The sequence below is a fragment of the Apiospora hydei genome (assembly GCF_038363865.1).
Source record: "Apiospora hydei strain CBS 114990 chromosome Unknown utg000002l_segment0_segment0, whole genome shotgun sequence".
Taxonomy (NCBI): Eukaryota; Fungi; Ascomycota; class Sordariomycetes; order Amphisphaeriales; family Apiosporaceae; genus Apiospora; species Apiospora hydei.
This window is the reverse complement of record NW_027117361.1, coordinates 3969549-3992560: the sequence shown is the minus strand read 5'-3', so window position 1 is coordinate 3992560 and position 23012 is coordinate 3969549. Positions and strand designations below refer to the sequence as shown.

Sequence of the window (23012 nt, the reverse complement as noted above, 5' to 3'; positions counted from 1 at the left end):
TTAAATTTTAATTTAATAAGTACGTAATATAGCCTATGCCTACTAGTAGTTATTTTAGGTACTTTAGATAATTAACGATAAGGGTGGCGTTTTTTCTTTTTACGTCATGCAGCGTCGTATGAGTATGTATGCACCCTTCCCCGTCGCTGTCTCTTATTTCGCACAGGTAGGCGGAAGACAGCCTGTGAACACTAGATCTGAGACTCACAGTTGCAGCTGCACACCACGTGGGGGCAAGCTTCAGGCTCTATACAAGACTTCTATACAAGACCCAGCAGCCAGCCTCCTATTTTCTCTTTGGTGAGCAAGCCCCCATGCCGAGGACGAGTAGTCAGTAAGTAGGGTAGTAATAGGCATTGTTCACTCGAGCGGTAAGTGTCGGTAGTCGAGTTAGTGTGATGTTGTCCCTCTCATAATGCCGCATAGCATACCTGCTAAGTAGGTAGGTAGTAGGTAGCATTGATGAACGAGACGTATGTGTGGGCGAATCTCACCGACTCGACGGGCAGCGCCTGCATCGTAGGCGTAGGCGTATGCGTAGGCGCAGGCGGAATCAGTCTGTTGAACGAAGTCTCACATGTTTGGACCGGAGAGTTCTGTAGCAGAGTATATCCCGACCCAACACCGTCTTGATTTACTGTCACACGTAGTCGCCTGTCGCCGAGTCCACCGGCCATTTGATAGAGTCGAACGCGGCCCACCAACCGTAGGCCTATGAAATGCCCTGTAAAGAGAACCTCGGTAGAGTGTACGCCCGTGTTCCGTCATAGCAGAATCGCGGGGTCCAGCGCCTAGAGAGCCTAGAGAGCCTAGAGAGCGTGGGCTTGGGGCTTTTTGGAGACCTGTGGACAGGGGTGACGTTAGCTCGTCTGGACTCGGCATAGAGTTCCCATTATCCTTTTAAGCTGCTATTCAACTTTCCTTGTTGCCGAAGCAAAGCCGCCAGTCACTTCAGCAAAGTACGTATCACACGACCTCTGGACCTTGGCCTGGCAGCATCCATTCGAACTCCAACTCTCTCCATGGAACCTCAATGCCCCTTTTCGCGCTTTTCCTGAGCATCCTCCAGACTCGGCCGGTCTTCAGCAGCACTGGCGGCTCCCTCCCAGAGCCATAATCCCCCATCATGTCTTGGAAAGCTTCCACCCAGCTGATGGATACCATCCGTCACTATGCAAACTTCCCGGCCACTGGGGTGAGCTTGAGGCAGATGGTCCAGTTCGGCGAGAAGCCATCGATTGGTGAGTCCCAAAGGAAAAGTGCATTGTGTTACTGCTCTCAATTCGGGGACTGTTTGCGCCCTTTGATTCGATTTTGTTGCCGGATTGTGTAGGAGCTGTTGCATGCTAACCCACCAGCCTCTCCCACAGGAACTCTATTCCGAGCCTCGCAATTCCTCGCTGAAGAACTCCCAATCCGTCTCGCACACCGAGTCGAAGAGCTCAACACCCTCCCCGATGGCCTCAGCGACATGCCCTCGGTCAAAAGGGTGGCTGACTGGTATGCACAATCTTTGAGGTGAGCAACACACGCACACAACACTCCGCCCCGCGCGGTTGCGGTCGCAACTTCTCAAATCTTAGCTCACGGGCCCTGACATGTGACAACTGTAGGAAATCACCACACTTCCGCGACCAAGCCTCGACAAACAAGTAAAGGAGCGGTTATTGAAACCCGGTCGCTTCAACGGCAAGACCTCGGCCATGCTGTCCGAGGCCACGCCCAACCCCAGCCTGGAACAGGGCCAGTACGCCTCCATGAACGAGAGCATCAGCAGTAGCAGCGGGGCCAAGAAGCAGCACGCGGCCCGGCGGTACTTCGCCATGGTCGATGACAATGGGGACTGGCCCCCGGACCTGCAGGCCTACAACCAGAAGTTCTCGCAGACGCTCAACAAGATCAAGCGGCGGCACGACGGGGTGGTGACGACGATGGCGCAGGGCATCCTCGAGTACAAGCGCAAGCGCCAGCGAATGCAGATCGACAACAACATCCAGTCCTTCCTCGACCGCTTCTACATGTCCCGGATAGGCATCCGCATGCTCATTGGGCAGCACATCGCCCTGACGGACCAGAGCCACCACCGCGACCCCACCTATGTCGGTATTATTTGCACCAAGACCAACGTGCGGGACCTCGCGCAGGAGGCCATCGAGAACGCCCGCTTCGTGTGCGAGGACCACTACGGTCTCTTCGAGGCGCCCAAGATCCAGCTCGTCTGCAACCCCAACCTGAACTTCATGTACGTGCCCGGCCACCTGTCACACATGCTCTTCGAGACGTTGAAGAACTCCCTGCGCGCCGTCGTCGAGACGCACGGCCAAGACAAGCAGGAGTTCCCCGTCACCAAGGTAATAGTAGCCGAAGGCAGGGAAGACATCACCATTAAGATATCGGACGAAGGAGGCGGCATCCCCGTAGCGCCATACCGTTGGTGTGGACTTATATGTATACAACCGTCGACCGCACCCCGAATCTGGACCCGGACTTCGATAAGAGCGATTTCAAGGCACCAATGGCAGGATTTGGCTACGGCTTGCCCATCTCGCGACTTTATGCTCGCTACTTCGGCGGCGATTTGAAGTTGATCAGCATGGAAGGGTAAGGTGTTACGAAACAAGCACACAGCTATAGATACACACTATGCTAACTCCGATACCTGTCTAGGTACGGTACTGATGTCTATCTACATCTGAACCGCCTTTCCAGCTCGTCAGAACCTCTGCAATAGCAATCAACAGTCATGAGGGAGTGGTTATCCCAAGGATTGGCGTCGAAGCAGAACATTAAGCGGCTCAAAGCGTTCGCCACCGAAATCTCCGAACGTAAGCAGGTCGGCGACATTGCCTCCATGGTGAACGAACGCTCTTCTCAGCATACCCAGGACAAGATCAGTACTGGCCAGCATTAGCAGAGCCCAGCACACACACACCTTGTCGTGTAAAGTATGGTCTCCCAGGAACGAACAAAGATATGAGACGACAATGTTCAAAAACGACTTGACCCCAAAGGAAAGTTCTTTTTCATAAACCGGAGATGTTTCAGGGGCTTCAAGGAAAGAGGGGAGGTGAGGAGAGAGAAGAGATAAGTGGAAGCTTTTATCATTGGGCTTTATATAGAGGGAGAAGAGAACGGGGCTTATTCGAAACCAGCTGAGAGGGAAGTTCGAAAATCACAAATCGTTTGATTATTCGGGGGTGGTCAGATTCCACCATTGGCGGGTTGTAGGATCAACGGGGCCGGCAGGAGGTATGACTGATTGATTACATTAGCTTTGCTTTGACAATATGGGACGATACTCATGTTCGGGCAAAGGCACACACACGGGTGGCTGGATTCAGGATTCAGAATAGGAGAAACCGTCATGTTTGCACACACATACACTTTATCACACCCACACACGGCGTTCTCGGGGCGGCCGTCGAAGGATCCAGGAAAGGAGGGGAATGCCCCCTTTTATATCTCTGGCTTCTAGTTTCCACATCATTTGCTATCACCTATACCTCTAGGGCATTTGTAGAATTGGGCATGCGTTCAAAACATTGATGTTGAAAGTATTATGTTTGTTTCTGTTGATTGAATATGAATAATACCTACATGCGCCTGTTTTGCCACAAACTTTCAAACCACCACGACTAACAATGAGTGATACAAATATACGGTTCGAGAGGATAAGAGAGAGAGAGAGGGCTGTCTACACGTATAAACATATTCCTAGCCAGCACCGTCCAAAATTCAGTTTGCATGCCCCCGCCCTTTGAACTCCAGCATACAAATTGATGCTCCATCAAAAAAAGATTATTTAAGCTTTGTACAAGAGATCCAAGAAGCCAGTCGCCAGATCGACGACGACAGTCTTGTTAGGCAAGCTGCCGGCAACGCCGTATAACGCCGCGCTATCGCCAGTGGCTGCGCCCTTGGCCTTGCCCTCGACGGCGCGGACGCGCTCCTTCTCACGCTCGGCCTCGATGACGGCCTCGAGGTCGGCCACGAGCTTCTCCCAGACCTTGACCATGGGCCGGGTGACGGCGATGTGCATGGCAGGCGGGTTCTGGAGGGCATTAAGGTGCCACCCCTTAGCGGACATGGCGTCGGCGATGTCGTAGATGTTGAGGTTGCGGGCGGTGAAGGCGACGACGGACACGAGGGGGGCGGCCTATGATCTGGAGCTCGGCCGACAGGGGGTGGTGAAGTCGTCGTGATGTGCTCGGCGATCTTCTTGGCGCAGCCGACGATTTGCACGCAGGCGTCTATGTAGCCCGGCTCGCCCACGCGCATCATTGACGTCCAGCAGCCGGCGATGAGGGCGCCCGGCCGCGACCCAGCGATACCGGGCGACGCGTAGACACCACCACTCCAGTCAGGTGACACGAAGTACTGGTATGTGCGCAGCTCTTGTGTACGGTACAGGACCGTCGAGTTGCCCTTGGGAGCGAAGCCATACTTGTGCGTGTCGCAGCTGATGGACGTCACACCCTTGAGGCGGAAATCAAAGGGCTCGGTCTCGAAGCCGGCCTTCTCGAGGAAGGGAACCAGGAAAGACCCCAGGCAGCAGTCGACATGCAGGGGGATGCGGCGCTTTACAGCAAGCTTGGACAGAGCCGAGATGTCGTCGATGATACCGTGAGGGGAAATTGGGGGCGGAGCCCACAAGGAGAACGGTGTTGCTGTTGATGAGACGGGATACACGGTGGACATCGACCTGGTGGGAGGGTGCGGGGCATGCGACAAGATGGATCTTGATCTTGAAGTACTCGCCGGCCTTGTGGAAGGCCGTGTGGGCCGTTTCGGGCAGGATCCTAGTTCTTTTATCAGTAACACAAACGGTGACGATTCAGCTCGCGGGTCCGCAACTTACATCTCGGGCTCGGTAACGCCCCCTCTCCACGTATGCCTTCTGCCTGGCGCTCAGGCAAGCCATGAGAATACTCTCCGTGCCACCGCTCGTCGAGACACCGGCTGCATTAGGCGGCGCATTGAACAAGGACAGCACCATGGCCACGACCTCTGCCTCCATCTTCCTTACACCGGGGAACACGTCCGGATGGATCGGGTTGGCGACGGTGAACTTGCCGTACGCCTCGGTCTGGAGCTTCAGCAGGTCGTCCTCGCCGTGGTAGACGGCGCCCGACACGAAACCGTCCTCCCAGCGCGTGTGGTCCATGTTGGCGAGGGTCTCGAGCTCGGTGCGCAGGGCATCATCGGTCCAGGGCTCTTTCGGCAGGCTCAGGTATCGGGTCTGGCCGGCCGGGATCATCTTGCCCTGCATCTTGGAGAGGGCCTCGTTGACCTGCTTCTTAACTTGGGTGCGCACACCCGGGGCGCGCAGGAAGTAGCCATAGAGAATCCGCCGGAGGTCCGTGTAAAGCTCTGCGATTGCGCCAAAGAGCCCGCGGCCCTTCAGCTTCCAGAAAGTGCGTCGAACGATGCGCCAGATGAAGAAGAAGAAGACGACATTGCGTACCCTGTAGAAAGGTGGGAGGGTCGGGTTAGCAGGGCGGGCGATTCGTTTTGGCTCCGACCGAGAAAGAGAGAGAAAGGCACAGGAGCAGACGGGATGCTTCGACTTACAGATCAAGGTTGATCAAAGCCAGCGAGTTAGCCGGCCGGTTCCGCTTCACTCTCTCGAAGCTTTCCCTCAGGCTGATGGGCATGCGCGTAGAGCCAGGCATGGTTACGACACTTCTCCCCAGAAGGGGTGCTTGTCTGGAGTATGGCCCTCACTGACGTGAGTTGGTGTGTGTATACCACGTACGAGCAGGATGAGGGATGGATTGTATATGCGTTTTAGAATGGCACAGATGGAACCGAGTGTGGATGGTGGTTGTTGATTTGGTTTACTCGACTGGAACGGAGCTGGGCAAGTTCGGGATGGATGTGTCTGTACATTTATCTCGGGGGTCTGCGAAGCCGCTAACCCGCACGGCACCCCTGTCCTGGTCCCCTCTACTGGTTCCTCCCCCAATTCGTCTCCTTGTACGCTATCGAAAAGCAACCTAGCCCGGCAAATCGTCACATGCAGACCAGCGAGAACAAAAGGCATGGATGGGTGGCAGTTGCCAGCCAATGAGTCGGCAGACGTGTCTTCAGGTCCAACGGACAGAGTGTCCCAGTTTGGGCTGCAGTCCCACGTTGAACGGGGGCAGCGGGTTATGACCTGCTTGATCAACATTGGATACATAGTTTTAATAGCGCCCAGCATGGCAAGTCATTGGAAGCGCTCTCGGGCGGCAGGCCACAGCTTCCCAGCGACCCAGCTCCAGACTCCAGGCTCCAGTAGGCTAAGCTCGGCTCTGCGAGTGCGAGTTATCTGATCTTATCAGATCCGAGGTTCAGTCGAGTCGCACAGCTGACATTTCTCGGCAATCTGACTGGCTGCTGGCGACCGCAAGCCTCACACCCTTGCATCGCATTTCATCGCAATCCAGATATCGTGGGTCGCATGGAAACTTGCCATTGTCCACACTTCTCGGACGACTCAATGGTAATTTAAAGTTCCCAGAGTTCCCACAACGCCCTGTCCTCGCAGTTTTTGCTGTCACAGCAACAACGAATCTCCGGCGCTGCCGAAGACGGCGGCATTCTCGCTCTGCAGTGGACAGTGTCGTACCACCTCGAGACCAGTGACCCGCAACCACAAAAACCCGAGGCTTAAGAATCACGTACTCTGATCTCATGTTGCTCACCTTGTTTGGTATTTCTTTATCCGGCCATGTGGTTTGGGCCTCGCAAACAACCATGTTGTGCGAGGTTATAAGCCCATGGGCCGGCCATGCCAAACAGTTACAACTGCACGTTCTCAAGATTGCCCCTTAGTTTGCCGGTAACATTGAAGCGAGAAGCCAATATTCAGTATACTTATACTTCCGACACTCTAGTCGCCGTGTAAATGCTACAATCCGCATGCCAAACACATTGCGGCCCCCAATAAGCGCCATATCTAAGTGTGTAGATCCCAACAGATGCCCCAAACGCATCAAACGCCAAGTGGCCGCGTTGCCTCGTCCATGGTCTTCGTGAGAGTCAATGTCCCGTCAGCCGCCCATTACTCGTCCCCAGTCCAACCAACGCTTAAGAAAGTCCAAACGCCTTCTGCCACTGGGGCAGGAATCGTTTCGCCTCTTCCTCACACTCACTTGGTGATCCAGTGATGCAACCAGGAAAGCGCACAACGATGTCTTCCTCCTTGTACTGTTCGCCTTGGCTGCTCTTGCTATAGGCGTTGATCAACCGCTGAGGCACGATAGCAAGCTTGGACAATATAGTGGGGTGCCACTGGACGATATGTTCCTGTTTTCACGTAAGCGACAGGACCTTGCGATACTGAGACTAGGGGGCTTACCAAGGCATGGGTCTCGGCTTTCTGGAAGTTATAGCTTCGATATAATGGGTCAAACCAAGTATCCAAGAAGAACTCGGCCCAGTCACCATTGCGTATTATGAAGCTACCAGCAGACAGTCCTTCCTTGTCCTGGGTGAGCACAAATGAAACGTCATCTCCCTTCAAGTGAGAGAAGGTCTTGATGATGCTGTCCGGAGGTACGACCGGCAGGTCCTTGATCATGCTAGTCTCCAGCTTGCGGGCACCCATCACGTAGTCCTCGACCTTGAGAGAAGGGTTCATGATCAACGAGTTCTGGTCCAAGTACCAGAAGAACCTTGCGTTGGGGTACTTGGCCATGGCGTGCCTCATAGCCGGCACTTTTGCCCAAGAGAGAGGCGAGCCGTTCAGGTCGTAGTCGCCCGACGATACAAGGTGAGTCTTGTAGCCTGTAGTGCCGTGTCAGTAATCTTTTGTGTCACGAATGTTGCGATTCTTCTTGCTCCGTACCGTGCATCTTTGCATATTCCCTCCTGTTTGATTTGGCGTTTCTTATGAATTCGGACCCGACCGCCTTCTCCTCAAATGCGGTGACGATTACCACTGGAGGGGTTCCCGTGATGATGCGCTTAGGGCTGGCTTTTGTTTTACTGCCGGAAAAGAGCCAAAGTAAGAATATGATGCTCAAGCCTGCGATCGCCACGAGCTTTAATCTGTTCCTCCGCAATGTCGATATTCGTGAGGATCGTGGCAGGAACGGGGGCGGATTCGAGCTTTTCCTCGGAGGGTATGCGAAGTGCATTGCGATTCGTGGGGGAGACCGAAGGCCTCGAGGAAAACGAGCGGACGAGTCGAATAACGAGGGGTCGAGTTTGTGCTGGTCAAATAGGTAGGCAACTTGCCAACTGGGCTATTTGATCTTGTGCGAGACTTTGCGCCAAGCTACCATGCAATTTCCCGTATCAGGCGGTAACCCGCAATTGAAAGCTGTCTGCAACTATGCGCGGCTGCTGTAACCTATGTCGGAGCGCGATTTAGTCGGGTCGACTGTCTTGGTTGAAGATGGAATGCGACGATAGTGTCCCCTCTGACTTTCGTCGGCGACGAGGACTGGCTGGGCGAGGCTGCTTGCTTCGGGGTGGTGGTAGTGGCCAGCCAGACAGATGGTGGGAGAGGCTCGGCGCAACTGTAGGCGCAAATCCGACAAAGGGGTTGAAGCGACCACCAAGAAAAACAAAGCTGCTATCGCGGCCACGGACGTTGTAACAGACTGTCTGACAAGGCCATTCAGCGAACCTCCATTACTTTATGCCTATGCTCGGTTTATCTTTGCAGCCGTGATGACAACAGGGTGGGTGATATTATTACTGCAGATCAGATCACAAATGTTGCCCGCCAGACTCCAGCGGATGATCAGCCCGGGCGTTGTGAATAATTTAATTAACAGCCTGTTAGTTTGGGATCTGGACCCTCCACTGTCCCAGGTCATTAACTCCTGCCAATCACGACTGACAGCGGCAGGAGTGCCCGACCCGCTTTCGAGTTGGATCCTGATCGCGCTCTAGCCCCTTCTAGCGAGATGACCCCCCTAGCCCCCTTGACCCCGGAAAGTTATTTGATGCAGTCAGTGAATGCGGCGCATTGCCTTCGATCATTTTACATATAATTGCTGGAGATGATGCCATTCAAAAGTCGTTAGAATAATGTAATTTTATTCTTGAATTTATGGATAGGTGATTTGGGATAGTCCCAGGCTCTTTTTCCAAGAGTCATTTGAGCTGTATAAGGTAAGCCCTCCGTATTACGTGCAAGGTATACATCAATATACATGTATGTCTCGATCTGGCCAGGCTTCAGCTTGTATCGTTCCCGTAAGGGGTAAGCTGAAGTCATGACAGCGAAAACTCCAAGGAGTTGCTGGCAGTAAGGCTACATCAACCGATGGCCAAGGACCGAGTCTGGAGAAGCATAGACAAGACGCCTAGCTAAAAGACAGTCACAAGGCACTCAATATCTGCACACAGACTAGTTGACACGATATGGAAGAGCAGCTTCGTGGCAACTTAAGAGTGTGCATGAATCAGAGACAGTCACGCCAATCACCAAAGAACGCGGCCCACGATGTAATGACTGCGAAGTTATCGGACAGGAAGTATACCCAGGAGCTATTGGTCTCTCCTTGGTTCTGGGGTTTCAGCCTGGGGCTCTTCCTCATCTTCCTCGTCCTTCTGCACATTCAGAACTCTTTGACTCGCCATGTCTAATGTGCGTTGGGTCCACTTTCGAGTTCCTGTCCAGACAGCCTAGAGATCGACAGTTAGTAAAAAGCTCCAAAGCAGGGGGGTACTGAAGAGTTGATGCTTACCCAGAAAAATGTGAAGACTCCGATCATGACGAGATACAGATTGATGTTCTCCATCCGATCACGCCCAGTACCTCCACGACGTCGAGCACCACCGCCGATAACGCCTGAGGTCCGCAAATTCCACCATTGCCAAGGGCCCATGGCGAAGAACGCCTTCACAAACCCAAGCAAGCCGAGGGAGAACATCCCTTGACGAAGTGGACCGACCATCCTTCCTCATCCAGGTCTCCCAGTGGAAATTCATCCTCAGCTTCCGAGTCGAAAAAGCCGATGCCTTCTCCTACCGTGGCTACAGGATCCAACCATAGACTGATGATAGGGTCCGCAACGAAGCCAAGCAGAAAGATACTGAGCATGACTATGAAGACGGCAAGCCCGAATGCCAAAATAGGACTTCGAAGCCTCTTCGCCCACGTCATTCTTTCTAGTTGATACTGGTATTTGCAGGTCGGACAATGAAACTGGCTGTCCGAGCCAGCGCTGGTGTATCTCCATTGCTGTAGGCAGCCTTCGTGGACATATCGCTGGCCGCCTTTGCACAAGCAGGGCGATATCAAATATCCGTTGTCTTCGCTGTGGTAGACTCTCTTCGCCGGGCGGTTCCCAAATACCTGACCGATGCCTCGCTCATACCTCGGCGATACATAGTCAAGACAAAAGCGGCACTGGCGAGCGTTAGGGTCATCTTCTGTGTCGATGTGATCTCCCCGCGTTTGTGTGCCAGGGCCGCTGGCCTCTGCTGTATACGAGTCCATTGCCCACAATACTACCTTCAGGAGCTGTGTAAGCTAGAATATTTTGTGGTTTTCGGGCTCGGCAGAGTAGAACAGGTCTGCAACTTCAGTCCCTACTTATATATGCGTGAAAAGAAAGATAAAAGACCAGATCCTTGCGGGTCCGTGTCCGTAGGGATGTTTGGAAATGCACACAAAGAGAAACAGGAATAAAGCGGCTTTGTGAGAAGACCTATAAGGAATTCATCATACTATTGTGATGACTCAGCTTTGAGAGCATGCAAGGCGAATGCAAGCCTGATGGGCAGCCAGACAGTCGTTGGGCTAGGGAATCTCGGTGTCCAGATCTCGTGTATGGTGGGATGATGGAATAGGTGGCAGGAAGTCAAAAGAGTTGTCGGTGCCAGGTACCGACAAGCGACAAGCGACAAGCAACAAGCGGAGGTGGACGGGAATTGGTCATCAGCCTAGGATGCCTGCCTCTCATTGGCCACACGACACAGCAATGCCGTAACTCCGGCTGTCTGTGGTTGCCGGTGTTGAACCCATTCGCGGTTCTCTATAACTCACGAGGCGAGCTGGTGAGTCCAGGCTCAAGGGATCATTCTGGCACTACCTTCTGGATGAAACGAGATCGCATGCTGAGGAAGAAATTTCGAGTGTTGCCAGGATGAAAAGAATCAGTCCCACCGTCAATTTGGCACTTGGCACCTCACCGAGTCTCACTTATGTCGGCACGGAACTTAGCAAGCACCGGGGTGGGGGACGAAGGGGGTGGGAGCTTGGACCCCTCCATCATCCATCAAGCGCCCTCGGTGGTGCTCCAGGCTCCTCAGCTCCCACCTAGTCCGCACCCAGGTACCCTGTACAGTACCCTGTAGCGTAGCTGGCCAGGCTGAAGGTCCAGGTGTACCTAAAGGAAGCTCTCGAACGCGCAAACTCCACGGTGCCTGGTTGGTGAAGCTCCCTCCCCAAACAACCCACCGCCCGCCAGCCTTGCCTTGCCTTGCCTTCTTAATCCCCCACAACCAAACGACGTCAACATCTGTCTTCAAGATTGCTCATTACCTACGACGTCGCCAACACCAGTAGTCTGTCGCAGCCATGGCGGATCGATACTCCTTCTCTCTGACCACCTTTTCCCCAAGGTAAGCTGCCCGGATAGCTAGCTCCACTTGGGAATCATCGCTGACTTACTTTGGTTGATAGTGGAAAGCTGGTCCAGATCGGTACGTCACCATCATAACGACACCTCGAGCTCGAGCTCGAGCTGTCCGAGGAAGAGAATCGGGAAAGTAGTTGCTGACCAACACGATCTTCAGAGTACGCCCTCAATGCCGTTAACCAAGGTGTCACTGCTCTTGGCATCAAAGGTAGGATTGCGTCCACTGGTTTATAGGACCAGGTCCAGACAACCATGGCCTTTTGCTTACAACACGGTAGCCACGAACGGTATCGTCTTAGCGACCGAGAAGAAGTCGTCTTCGCCCCTCGCCGACCCGGCATCACTGTCCAAGATCAGTCTCATCACACCCAACATCGGTATGGTCTATTCCGGCATGGGTCCGGATTACAGAGTCCTGGTCGACAAAGCCCGGAAGGTTTCCCATTCAAACTACAAGCAAGTCTACAACGAGTACCCCCTACCCGGATATTAGTCCAGGATGTCGCCCGAGTGATGCAAGAGGCTACCCAGTCTGGTGGTGTCCGCCCCTACGGGTGTCAGTCTGCTCATTGCTGGCTGGGACGAGGGTATCCTGCCGGACGAGCAGAAGGAGGTTGAGGGTGAATCTGAAGACATGGAGGGCGAGAAGAAGAAGTCCACAGGAAAGACTGGTGGAACCCTTAAGGGCGGTCCTATGCTGTACCAGGTCGATCCCTCTGGAAGCTATTTCCCTTGGAAGGCAACAGCCATCGGCAAGAGCGCGACTTCGGCCAAGACATTCCTGGAGAAGCGATACACAGAAGGCCTGGAGCTCGAGGATGCTGTGCACATCGCCCTGCTTACTCTGAAAGAGACCATTGAGGGAGAGATGAACGGCGAGACCATTGAGATTGGTAAGTTGAGCCCGAACGGATTGATGTGGCCGCCTAAGCGTCTGTATACTAACTGCTATCAGGTATTGTCGGCCCCCGGCAGACCATCTGCTCGGTGTTGAGGGCGTTGAGGGTGCGACCGGCCCTCGATTCCGGAAGCTGACACCCCAGGAGATCGAGGATTACTTGACGAATCTGTAATCTTAAGCCCTCCTTCAGCTTTCGGATAACGACGACACTCGCATGTATAATAGAACAACATAGAGGGTCAAGAAATGAATGTTACTATGTGTGACGAGATGGTTTCTGCACGATCATGAACGAATTGCGTGGGCCGCAGGCTACAGATAAAATGGTTGCGTCGGACCCGGGCGAGAAGGGCACTCTTGACCATGGGCTATCTGTTTCTGTAGTAATACCCAGCTGGCCATTTCCATTTGCTCCAGCAGTGTAAACCTCGCCACTCATCGTAAGGACTACGGCATGAGATTGCCCAATCGCACAATCGGCGACATCATGATCCTCGATGACAACCGGTGACGGGCTAGCAGAGATGTCATCCAAAAAGCCAGGCAAGCCAGGACGGCCACCCCAAGCGTATAGGTCGTTGCCCTCCGTCAATGCCATCAAGAGATAACCAGCGGCTGCCAGCTTCTTGACCTTTCCTGTGGGCAAGCCTTCGAGCTCTGCTACAGTGCCTGGTTCCTCCGCCAAACTAGGGATAAGTAACCCGGTTAGTTCCTGAGATCTTGTAACTCATGGTAATAATATGTGGTTTTACACCTTACCTGACATCTGACACATCTCTACAGAGGCAAGCCTCATAACGCTCGTCGCCCCACGTCCACACCTGGCCTGTGGTAGACAATGCTGCAAAGCCGGTCTCGTATGCTACTATCTGGGAGACATTGCGCATAGATGTGAATACTCGTTGGGCTGTCCCGTGTTGAAAATGGGATACTGATTGGTATTGTCTCACGGCCTGGCCGTCGTATACTGGGCGCATTCGGTGTTAGTCTTGGTTACGTGAAGTTGCTGTAAGGTGGTGCGATGTGGTGTGCCCACCTGCAATAGTGCCGTTGCCAGCAATGGCGGCCAAGGACTGAAGTACTCGGTCCTTTAGGCTTTGCGACTGCATCCAATCCTCGGGGAATCCAGCTGTCTGGATCCCATTGGATGTGTTTACTTATATCAAGTCAGTTAGTTGACACGTTCGGGCTGTTTTTTCGACATTCGCTGCAGCGTCATGTTGCGGGAGGCCTACCGCATGTACAGGCTAACGATGCATGAGGCCGCTCTATGACAGGGTCCCTCAAGACGAGCTGGAAACTGGCGAAATCGGTGGGTTCGTTCGAAGCAGACTCGACCCCTCCGAAAACCAACTGATTCCAGGCATTGTTGCCTGATGCATACAGTTCCATGATGTTCTTGGGGTCGGTTGACTTGAGAGATGGAGACGGGGGTGATGTTGTGTGTAAGTACTTAGGCACGAGCAGACTGGCCAATGATCGTGGCTCGTTACCAACCTTGCCAAGTTGCTTCTGACAATAGACGAACCTCTCGCATTGCTTTGATTGGCAACTGCTAACGGTTAATACTCAGGCCCATCGTGAAGGCCACCAACTGCTTGGCTGCCCATTTCTTCTGTTCGCAGCCCAATTGCAACGGCCTGTATATGGCTGCGAAGAGATCCTTGTTCTACAACCTTCGAACCCGCTGTCAGGTGGCAGGCCTCTTGCAGCGCTCAGCCAGTTGACCTTGGAATCCCAGCAAGTGAGGAGCCAGGCTAGCCTATAAGAAGATCCGTCCTCGCTGCGTTTCGTTCGCGTGGTATTGATGGTGTCCCGAATACTATAACCTCTACGCCTACCGGCCCCAAATTGGACTCTGCTCGCATTCGCGATCTGCTTAGCTTCTCACGATGGTCAGCGATCCAGATTACTTCTCCGATTCGAGCTCGGAGGAGTACTTCGACGTGGGGGAACTGGAGGACATGCTTCCACCCCAGACCGAGATCGAAGTGGGTTCTCAAGTCACAGAAGAAATCGATGTTCCACCCTCGTCTCAGCCCGAGAAGACCGAGGCAAACAGGGCTACCAGCCTACATGCTAGGGCTTACCAGCTGGAGATGCTACAGGAGAGTCTGAAAAGGAACATCATTGTTGCTGTGAGTACACCTGGAACGCCAGTGGTCATTCTGGCTTTACTCACCAGCAACATATAGATGGATACAGGAAGTGGGAAAACACAGGTGTAAGAGCATACATCTCAGAGCGGACAGGTAGCTACTTGTCGTACGAGAGCACGCCTGATGATGACTATCCAGGGCTGTACTTCGAATTCAAGCAGAGCTGGAACGCACGCCACCTGGCAAGGTAATATTAGCAAATGCGTCCCCTATTGAACATATCATGAGCAACTGACTCTTATTGTACATACAGGTCATATGGTTCTTGGCCCCAACCATCACCCTCTGTCAGCAGCAGTATGAAACGATCAAATCTCAGATCCCCAGCGCCCAAGTCAGGGTGCTTACTGGCAATGACAATGTCGATGCTTGGTCGGATCCCTCGATCTGGAATACCTTTTTACAGAACGTCAATGTGGTAGTCTCTACTTATCAAGTCCTGACTGATGCCGTTTATCACGCATTTGTCCAACTCAGCAATCTAACCCTTCTGGTTTTTGACGAAGGCAAGTGCTATCACTTCTACGAATACAATCGTGCGGCTAATGGAATCTAGCACATAACTGCACAGGAAAGAATGCGGGGGCGAGACTCATGGCTCGATACCGAGACTACAAAACCAGCGGCCGCCCTGTACCATTCGTTCTCGGGCTCACAGCCAGCCCCGCTATTGGATCCAACCCAGGTGCCCTCGAGGATCTCGAAAAGACTCTAGATGCTGTTTGCAAGACTCCATTGCGGCATAGAGCGGAGCTTCTATCAATGGTCAACCGTCCGGTTCTCTCCATCCTGCCTTTCGACGTACAGTTGCCTTCAGGTCGTATCACCCCCACGCCTCTCATGTCTAACCTTCACCGGGTATACCATGGGCTCGACATCCGGCAAGATCCCTTCGTTGTGCGCAAAAGGGCAGAGAACACCGAGCGCAGCCGCATTGAGCTGTGCAACGCGCTGGACAAAAACGATACCTATGTCTTTAGGCAGATGAAGTCGTTCTGCCGAAGGAGCGAAGAAATCTGTCGTGAACTTGGGCATTATGCCGCCGACTATTTCATCAAAACATCTCTTGCTCAATTCGTCGGCTCCGTCCAGACCAACAAGGTGCTCTATTCGTCATGGGAATTCAATGAGAAGCATTATCTCTCTACGATTTTTGGGCAAGTCGATACGCAGCTGTCATCTACGGAAAACACAAACGTGTCCCTAAAGCTGCAGGCACTCATCGATTTGCTACTGGAGTGTGACGCGGATACGCTGGGCATCATCTTCGTCAAAGAGACCGGAACAGTCAGTGTTCTCATGCACATGATCTCAAAACATCCGGTATTGGGCGGTCAGTTTCGGGTTGGCACCATGGTTGGCACATCGCGGTATGCTGGCAGACGGAGAGATATCGGCGAACTGAACCATGAAGCCTCCCTCGCATTGGACAGATTCCGTTCCGGGGAGCTAGACTTGCTAATAGCTACCAATGTTCTCGAGGAGGGTATTGACGTGCCAGCGTGTAATCTTGTCATCTGCTTTGATCAGCCCACCGACTTGAAGTCCTTCATACAAAGACGCGGCAGGGCCAGGATGAGGGAGTCCAGACTTATCATTCTCATCGAAGGTGGCTCGGCCAGACACCTGGAATGGCAGCAGCTCGAGGAGGATATGAAGAAGAAGTATGAAGACGATCAACGCAACTTGCAAGATCTCGATGATCTAGAGCATGCCGAACATGAAGAGGCATATGTTGCTCCGTTTTGCATTCCAACAACGGGCGCACAACTCGACTTCGACCAAGGCAAATCACATCTCGAGCACTTCTGCGCAGTTCTTGGGTCTCGCCAATATGTTGATACACGGCCATACTACGTCCTCGAAGAGATAGATCTGCCAAAGGGGCCCCAGATAAGAGCCACGGTTGTACTGCCACCGATACTTCCTCCCGGGCTGCGTCGGATTCAGAGTGCGAATGCATGGGTCTCAGAGAGCAATGCTATCAAAGATGCTGCCTTCCAGGCTTTTGTCGCTCTTTACGAGGCTAAACTCGTCAATGACTATTTGATGCCGCTCAAGGATCATGAACTTCTCCGGGGAGTTGATTCGCGCGCATCCATCATCGAAGTCAACAATCAATGGAGTCCTTGGCCTGAAATTGCAGGTTTATGGTCAAACCCACAAGCATACTGTCACCCCCTTAGTATTAGGGGACCGGATGGCGAAGTATTGAATGAATTCGACGTCATACTTCCTGTAGACATCCCCGATCTTCAGGAGTTTGATATTTACTGGGATACAACACCATGGAAGGCAAAGTTTGGCCATCCCTATCCGATTGAAAGAAGCGGCATCGACTGTGGTCAAACGACAGCTTTGATCAAGTTGGCATACGGGCATCGCCTCAAGAACAAAGAATTTGGACAACATGTCGTTCAGTTCGATTCAAAGCGGGGAAGTGTCTCTATCGACGACGTCGGCCAGCATCAATTCACTCAGGAGATGTCCCTTTCCTTCGATGGCGAGTTTCCTTACCTCGTGAGAATCAGCGTAAACGATGTCCCCTACTTCTATGACAGGTTTTTGCCATCTAGGCCATGCGATGACCTGGTCAAAGAACGGAACAGTTACCAACTGAAAGATTTCACGGGCGAGGAACCTTGGTTGGCTCTGAGGAAATGGCCCAGGCGCCGCGACTTCCTCCATGTCATGCCCGCCAATCCTGTCCCCGGCGATGCTGCCTCGGTCAAGCCTTACGGGTCAGCCTGGCCTCTGTCATTCTGCAAAGTCGATGCAACTCCCATCTCAAATGTGCGATTTGGCTCGCTGATCCCATCGATCACGCACATACTAGAGATTAATCTGGTTGCTCGGAGGCTTTGCGAGACTCGTTTGAAGTCTCTCCATATTTCGGACCACTCCTTGGTCGTCACGGCGATTAGCTCACCAGAAGCCAGGGAGGCCACTCGGTATGAGCGATATGAGTTCATGGGCGACTCTCTGCTCAAGCTTCTGACTGCTGTCAATGTGATGGCACACCGTGGGTCATTCCTTATTGTTGTTTTCTACCCTCCCTCCTCCTTACCACATGCTTCATATTCGCCCTGTGGGCACGATGTCTTATGTGGGATGTTCTCTAACTATCAAGTAGATCCGTATTATCCCGAGGGCTATTTGTCAAAGAAGAAGGACTTGATTGTTTCCAACTCACGCCTATATCGGTCGGCCATTGAAAACGAGTTGGACAAGTACATCCTCGCCAAGCCTTTCACAGGCAAAAAGTGGCAGCCTCAATGCGTAGAGGACTTTGCCTCCAATACTGTAGTGGTTGACAAACGCCAGATGTCCACAAAGACACTGGCAGATGTCGTAGAAGCCCTCATATGGGCCTCCTACCTGGATAATGGCTGCCGGGGCCCCTCCCTGGATGGCGATCTGCCAAAGGCTCTCGATTGTATCCGCCTCTTCATACCAGAGATAGGCTGGTTGGATCTCGAGGCTAGTCGCCTCGAGATCCGCAAGCAAATCCCTGTCAACCCGGCGCTCCCCCGTTCCTCGAGCCTCTGGAGAAGCTCATTGGCCACACGTTTGCGAACAGGAGCCTCTTGATCGCCGCCGTGACCCACGCCTCGTACTGCGTCGGCGCCTCGACCGAGACGAGCATGGAGCGCCTTGAATTCCTTGGGGACGCCATCCTGGACTACATCATCGTCACGGAGCTCTGGAAGCACGACCTGCCAGAGCAGGCCATGCACCTCCTCCGCACGGGATCCGTCAACGCGGACCTCCTAGGCTTCGTGGCCATGGAGTGGACGGTCGACCGCAAGGAGAGCAGGCTCGACGACGACGTCCCAGTCGAGGTGACGGCCCAGGAGCCGTTCTGGAAGTTCATGCGGTTCGACTCGCGCGAGATCGCGCTGCAGCAAAACGCCGTCGAGGAGCGGTACAGCGAGCAGCGCGACGCCATCCGCGACGCCCTCGACCGGGCCCCGACGTACCCCTGGACCCTCCTCGCCCGCCTCGGCACGCCCAAGTTCTTCTCCGACATGTTCGAGAGCGTCATGGGCGCCGTCTGGCTCGACACGGGCGACATGGAGGTCTGCCGCCGTCTCGCCGAGCGCGCGGGCATCATGCCCTATCTCCAGCGGCTCCTCCGCGACAAGGTCGACGTGCTGCACCCCAAGAACCAGCTCGGCGAGATCGCCGGCGACAAGAGGGTCCGGTATAAAGTCCGCGTGGACCCGGACGCCGCGGGCCCGCTCCCGTACTCGTGCAAGGTCTATGTCGGGGACAGGCTGCTCGTGGACGTGGCGGGTGGGTTCAAGAGGGAGGAGGTCCAGACCAAGGCTGCGGAGATGGCCTACATGCTGCTGAAGGAACACGGTTTGGAGTACCTAGAGGGATGTCCGGTCCAAAATGATTGTGAGGACACCGATGCTATCATGAAGGATGTGTAATGTGGGATGTTGTTACGGTGTTTACGATCCTTGCAAGCATAATGTATGGTGATGGTTTCACTGTTTCAAGGTCCAGTATGCAAGCAGAGCATTGTTGTTGCACAAACCAAACTATATCCTTTCCATAAATATACGTGTCTCACTCCCTTTTCTTTGCGAGAGTAACGAGAGTAACGATGACCATCTCTACCTTAAGGCCTGTCTAGTTCCATTGATCCAGTTCCCAATATTGGCCCAAACGTTATATTCAATGAACCCAATGTAAACAAATACTACAAGTATCCTTTCGCAACCAGCTAATACGTCTCTAACTTACAAGGTGACTTTGAGACTGCCATTATTTTTATCTCCCTGTTTATTCAGGGACGCCCTACTGTTTGTCTACTTTGACGACTGTTAGGGTTGATGAAAGCAAGTCACGTAACGTAAAGAACTGGATAGACGCATAGAGGAAACAGTCGAGATCTATTAGTGAACTACTCTGAAGCAACGGCGGTGGTGCCGAGGTGAAACCCTTTACAACGGGTTTTTTATGTCCAGTAACGGACGGATGTGAGAAGTACCGAATTTTCGGGACTCCAACCATAACATCGATGAGCCGTTCGTATGGACCATCTAGGGTGTATAAGACAATGGACACTGAGTGCCTTGGCTCAAACCTCGGGTCTCTTCGCTGTCTTGTCGCCATATCATCATGGCAGATCGGTGGCGATTATTTCCACTCCAGCTGCAAATTCGCAGAAATAGTAGTTGACACAACAATCGTACAAATAACGCGGCTCCATATCCCGTTGTTCGTCTCTGGGGGTCGATGGACGCTCCAGCCTCAGATCTCATCCTCACTTCCGCTTTCGTGAGCCTCGATGTAGTCGGCAGCAGAAGTGGAAAAATGAGTCTGTTTATCGAAATTGCGTCGCTGGTCCTGTTTGTAGTTAGCGTAAATGTTCATAGCAATTACCAAGTACTGTTCCTACCGGGCGAGCCCAACCATTACGATCCGGTCGACGTCTTATGTTGGTCGCGGTGTTGCCTGTTTGCGTCGTGGCAAGTGTACTGGATGGCCGTCCCGAAGATGCTCTACCAGCATTTCCACTTCTCGAGGCCTCTGTTGTTGAATACATTGAGGCATTTGTGATGCCTGCACGTGAATCGCTCGATACCACAGACGCACTTCCAGCGGCACTGCTGTAGCCGCCATTGCCTGCACGAGCTGCTTGCAAATGAGGCGGTACGAATCCAGGGGTACAGCCAGCGAACGCAGGTGCACTTGCTTGTGAAGATTGACTGCTACCAACCATCGGTGTGGTTCTCTTCGAGGATGTACCGTTTCCCATGGTTGTGACACTTGGCGATACCTGTCTTCCTGTCGCAGACGCCTGACCACTTTGCTTGACGGTGGAAGCAGCCTTTGAGCTGGCGCCGAGGCTCATGTTGCTCAAGCTCTGACTAATGTCGGCTCGACTCGATTGGCCATGGCTGTCACTTTTGGCCGGCAAGATCTGGGTCTAAACTTGTATCAGTTGGATGGCCTCACAGAAACAGTATATGGGTAGATGGTATTTGACGAACCTCGTAGTCCTCGTCATCATCGTCGCTATCATCAGACCACCCATTGAATCGCTGTGCCGTACTTGGGTAATTGTCATCCTCGGAATCGGAGTCCATGTCATCAGCACCGCCAAGGTCGTCATCCTGGATACTTTCGTCCAGTGCGTAACCATAAGGGTACTGGTCCAGCATAGCTCTGTCGTCTTGCGCGCTTGAAGAATCTCCAGGAATCTCGGTTTGGGACAGGTCCTCGTTTGGATGAGCAACGGGGACATCGCCAATATCGAACTGGCTTCTCCATGTGCAGCACTCCATACACCACTGTGCCAAAGTATTAGTCTTTGCTGAGTAAATCAAGGGTATCAGACTTACGCGAAGTTTGTTGCGACGCTGGTTCTTGCTGAACTTATCTCTGTGCTTGTACAGAGAACAGGGACCATGGCACTTGAATTCAGTGACTGGTTGGCCAGAATGCACTTGACAAACCATGTTCAATGCCTTGATGGCAGAGTTGTTCATTGGCAAGCGCGAACGTCTTTGAGCGTTCTGGTACTTGGCCTTCTGGTTGTTCGAGAACTTCTCTCGGACCTCCCAGTGGCCCGCCATGTAACACCATAGCCTGTGATATCAGTACATTCAACATCAACATGGAACTTTCTCAAGAGTGAAGGACTTACTTCTTGGGAATTGCGTTGTCGCTGATGGACATAGTTAGCTAATGTAATGTTGCACTTGGGGATACCATACTTACCGAGCTGAAGACATATTGTTCAGGGTGTCCTTGTTGAGTTATTCAATCAAAAGGATGGAGGGTACGAGCTGGAGATGGGAATTAATTGTCAGCGGGAGATGATCTTTGGCAAGAACGTCGGGGCCAGCGCCCAGTGATGTTGCGTAGGAAAACGGTTGTGTAAGTGAAGGTGAATTCAGGCCTGTCCCATCAGAGTGACTTGTTGAAGCGGGCTTGATTGAAGGTCATGGAAAGCATGCTGTGGCACAACTGGCATGCCAGAAGACGAGACCAGTAGGTACGTATGCAGAACTGGGAGAAGGTGTGTTCATGAAGGTAGCGGGGTGATGTTTTGTTTTTCGAGATAGCAGAGATTCAATGAAGGAAAACATAGGCATACATACCTGCGAGAATAGAAACAGTGGACCGATTTACTGGAAGCAGCTCTTTCCCTTCTGGATTTTTTTTTCGGGCGAGAAGGGGAGTGAAAGAGGTGAGTGCTGGTTCTTTCTGGACTGAGGCCTGCTAGGATGATCAGCTGGATGGCGAGGGTACACTCATGTGTTCGAGGGAAGGTTGTGTGTGTGTGTTTGTTGATTTCCACCTGTCACGGCTGGAAACAGAGTTCGTTGTGTAGGATGGGTAGAGAAGAAGGAATAGGGTCATCCGACCTCGTGGAGTAGGACTTGATTACGGCACTAGGTAGGTGAGAAAGTTGCAATGAGGCCAAAAATCAAATGTGTATGTCGAGGATAGAGCAGTGGTCAAGAGTAAGAAGGATCTTGTTGGCTTGCACTTACGAGATTTGCTTCTTGCTTCAGCCAGTTCCTCGTTGCAAAGCCGACCCCGAGCGAGGACTAGCAGAGGATTCTGAGGGAGAATAGTCAGAAAAAAATGAATCAGCACCTACCAGCAATGGTATCGTTACCTCTTGGTTTGCCTGGTGGGAGCCTTGAGAAGTATGCAAGTGCTTGAAGCAGACGAGATCCGGTAGTGGGGGTTGAGAAGTAGGAGAGAGGAAACGAGCTGGGATGATGAATGTTGTAGGTAGGATTTAATGTCCCATGGGATGGTTTGTTCGGTGAGAGAATTGCAAGAATTTGCCCATCGGCTTGTTTTCGTCACTGGTGACCGTTTCTACTGGAATATTGAAGAAATGAAAGGGAAGTGGGCGTGCGGAAGGTTAAAGGCTGGATGTGGGAGGGTTTGTTCCGTGTTGGCAACGAGGTGTTTGTGATGATACGCGTGCCTGCCTTTCCGGTGTTGCTGTAGGAGCGCCTGCAGTGATTGACGTGCCTGGCCGCCTAAGGTACAAACGAGCACGATTGACTGATGCCACCACTATTGACGCAGGATACCTAAGTTGTCTGCTTGGTGGAAACTGTGAAAGAGGCCTCAAACAGTTTGGATCCATCACATGTTAACGAGGCATCAAAGCAGGCATTAGAAGTTATTGAATGGAAGGGGTGATGACAACGGCGATTGTCTACTAGCAGTATCTCTGATGGGTTTCACTTTCATTTACATCAATGTCTACATCCACATCCGTGAATGCTTCAAAATGTTCAATGCTGTTTTGCTTGGAACAGCCGTTTAGGAACAGAGGTGGAAGTCGTGACCCAAGGTTGTGCTCTTATTCTCATGGGCAAC

At 52.7% G+C, this 23012-nt stretch overlaps 8 protein-coding genes across 8 annotated transcripts; 3 read left to right on the top strand and 5 right to left on the bottom strand.

Annotated features, from left to right (window-relative positions):
• Positions 1–1098: 1098 nt before the first annotated feature.
• On the top strand, positions 1099–2911 carry PG997_001239 (kinase isozyme 4; the record flags this gene model as incomplete). The annotated part of the gene is made up of 6 exons (XM_066805554.1): positions 1099–1241; positions 1359–1500; positions 1640–2434; positions 2500–2601; positions 2668–2680; positions 2732–2911. The coding sequence occupies exons 1-6, from the start codon at positions 1127–1129 to the stop codon at positions 2909–2911; spliced, it is 1347 nt and encodes a 448-aa protein (XP_066675327.1). The 5' UTR covers positions 1099–1126.
• Positions 2912–3802: 891 nt separating this feature from the next.
• On the bottom strand, positions 3803–5672 carry PG997_001238 (sphingosine-1-phosphate lyase; the record flags this gene model as incomplete). Its single annotated transcript, XM_066805553.1, has 5 exons — positions 3803–4156; positions 4180–4590; positions 4652–4762; positions 4859–5465; positions 5572–5672. The coding sequence occupies 5 exons, from the start codon at positions 5670–5672 to the stop codon at positions 3803–3805; spliced, it is 1584 nt and encodes a 527-aa protein (XP_066675326.1).
• A 1399-nt stretch (positions 5673–7071) lies between these two features.
• Positions 7072–8123, bottom strand: PG997_001237 (alpha-1-2-galactosyltransferase; the record flags this gene model as incomplete). The annotated part of the gene is made up of 3 exons (XM_066805552.1): positions 7072–7290; positions 7343–7770; positions 7832–8123. 3 exons carry the CDS (start codon positions 8121–8123, stop codon positions 7072–7074), a joined length of 939 nt encoding a protein of 312 aa, XP_066675325.1.
• A 1363-nt stretch (positions 8124–9486) lies between these two features.
• On the bottom strand, positions 9487–10441 carry PG997_001236 (uncharacterized protein; the record flags this gene model as incomplete). The annotated part of the gene is made up of 3 exons (XM_066805551.1): positions 9487–9624; positions 9687–9790; positions 9850–10441. The coding sequence occupies 3 exons, from the start codon at positions 10439–10441 to the stop codon at positions 9487–9489; spliced, it is 834 nt and encodes a 277-aa protein (XP_066675324.1).
• A 1083-nt stretch (positions 10442–11524) lies between these two features.
• On the top strand, positions 11525–12658 carry PG997_001235 (uncharacterized protein; the record flags this gene model as incomplete). The annotated part of the gene is made up of 6 exons (XM_066805550.1): positions 11525–11568; positions 11630–11649; positions 11743–11793; positions 11864–12056; positions 12117–12478; positions 12561–12658. 6 exons carry the CDS (start codon positions 11525–11527, stop codon positions 12656–12658), a joined length of 768 nt encoding a protein of 255 aa, XP_066675323.1.
• Positions 12659–12742: 84 nt separating this feature from the next.
• On the bottom strand, positions 12743–13878 carry PG997_001234 (regulator of chromosome condensation 1/beta-lactamase-inhibitor protein II; the record flags this gene model as incomplete). Its single annotated transcript, XM_066805549.1, has 4 exons — positions 12743–13172; positions 13246–13453; positions 13523–13642; positions 13722–13878. The coding sequence occupies 4 exons, from the start codon at positions 13876–13878 to the stop codon at positions 12743–12745; spliced, it is 915 nt and encodes a 304-aa protein (XP_066675322.1).
• A 500-nt stretch (positions 13879–14378) lies between these two features.
• Positions 14379–19084, top strand: PG997_001233 (RNase3 domain-containing protein; the record flags this gene model as incomplete). The annotated part of the gene is made up of 5 exons (XM_066805548.1): positions 14379–14624; positions 14899–15063; positions 15222–17667; positions 17779–18081; positions 18141–19084. The coding sequence occupies 5 exons, from the start codon at positions 14379–14381 to the stop codon at positions 19082–19084; spliced, it is 4104 nt and encodes a 1367-aa protein (XP_066675321.1).
• Positions 19085–19910: 826 nt separating this feature from the next.
• Positions 19911–21397, bottom strand: PG997_001232 (uncharacterized protein; the record flags this gene model as incomplete). Its single annotated transcript, XM_066805547.1, has 6 exons — positions 19911–20006; positions 20059–20589; positions 20654–20953; positions 21005–21251; positions 21310–21330; positions 21384–21397. 6 exons carry the CDS (start codon positions 21395–21397, stop codon positions 19911–19913), a joined length of 1209 nt encoding a protein of 402 aa, XP_066675320.1.
• Positions 21398–23012: the final 1615 nt, after the last annotated feature.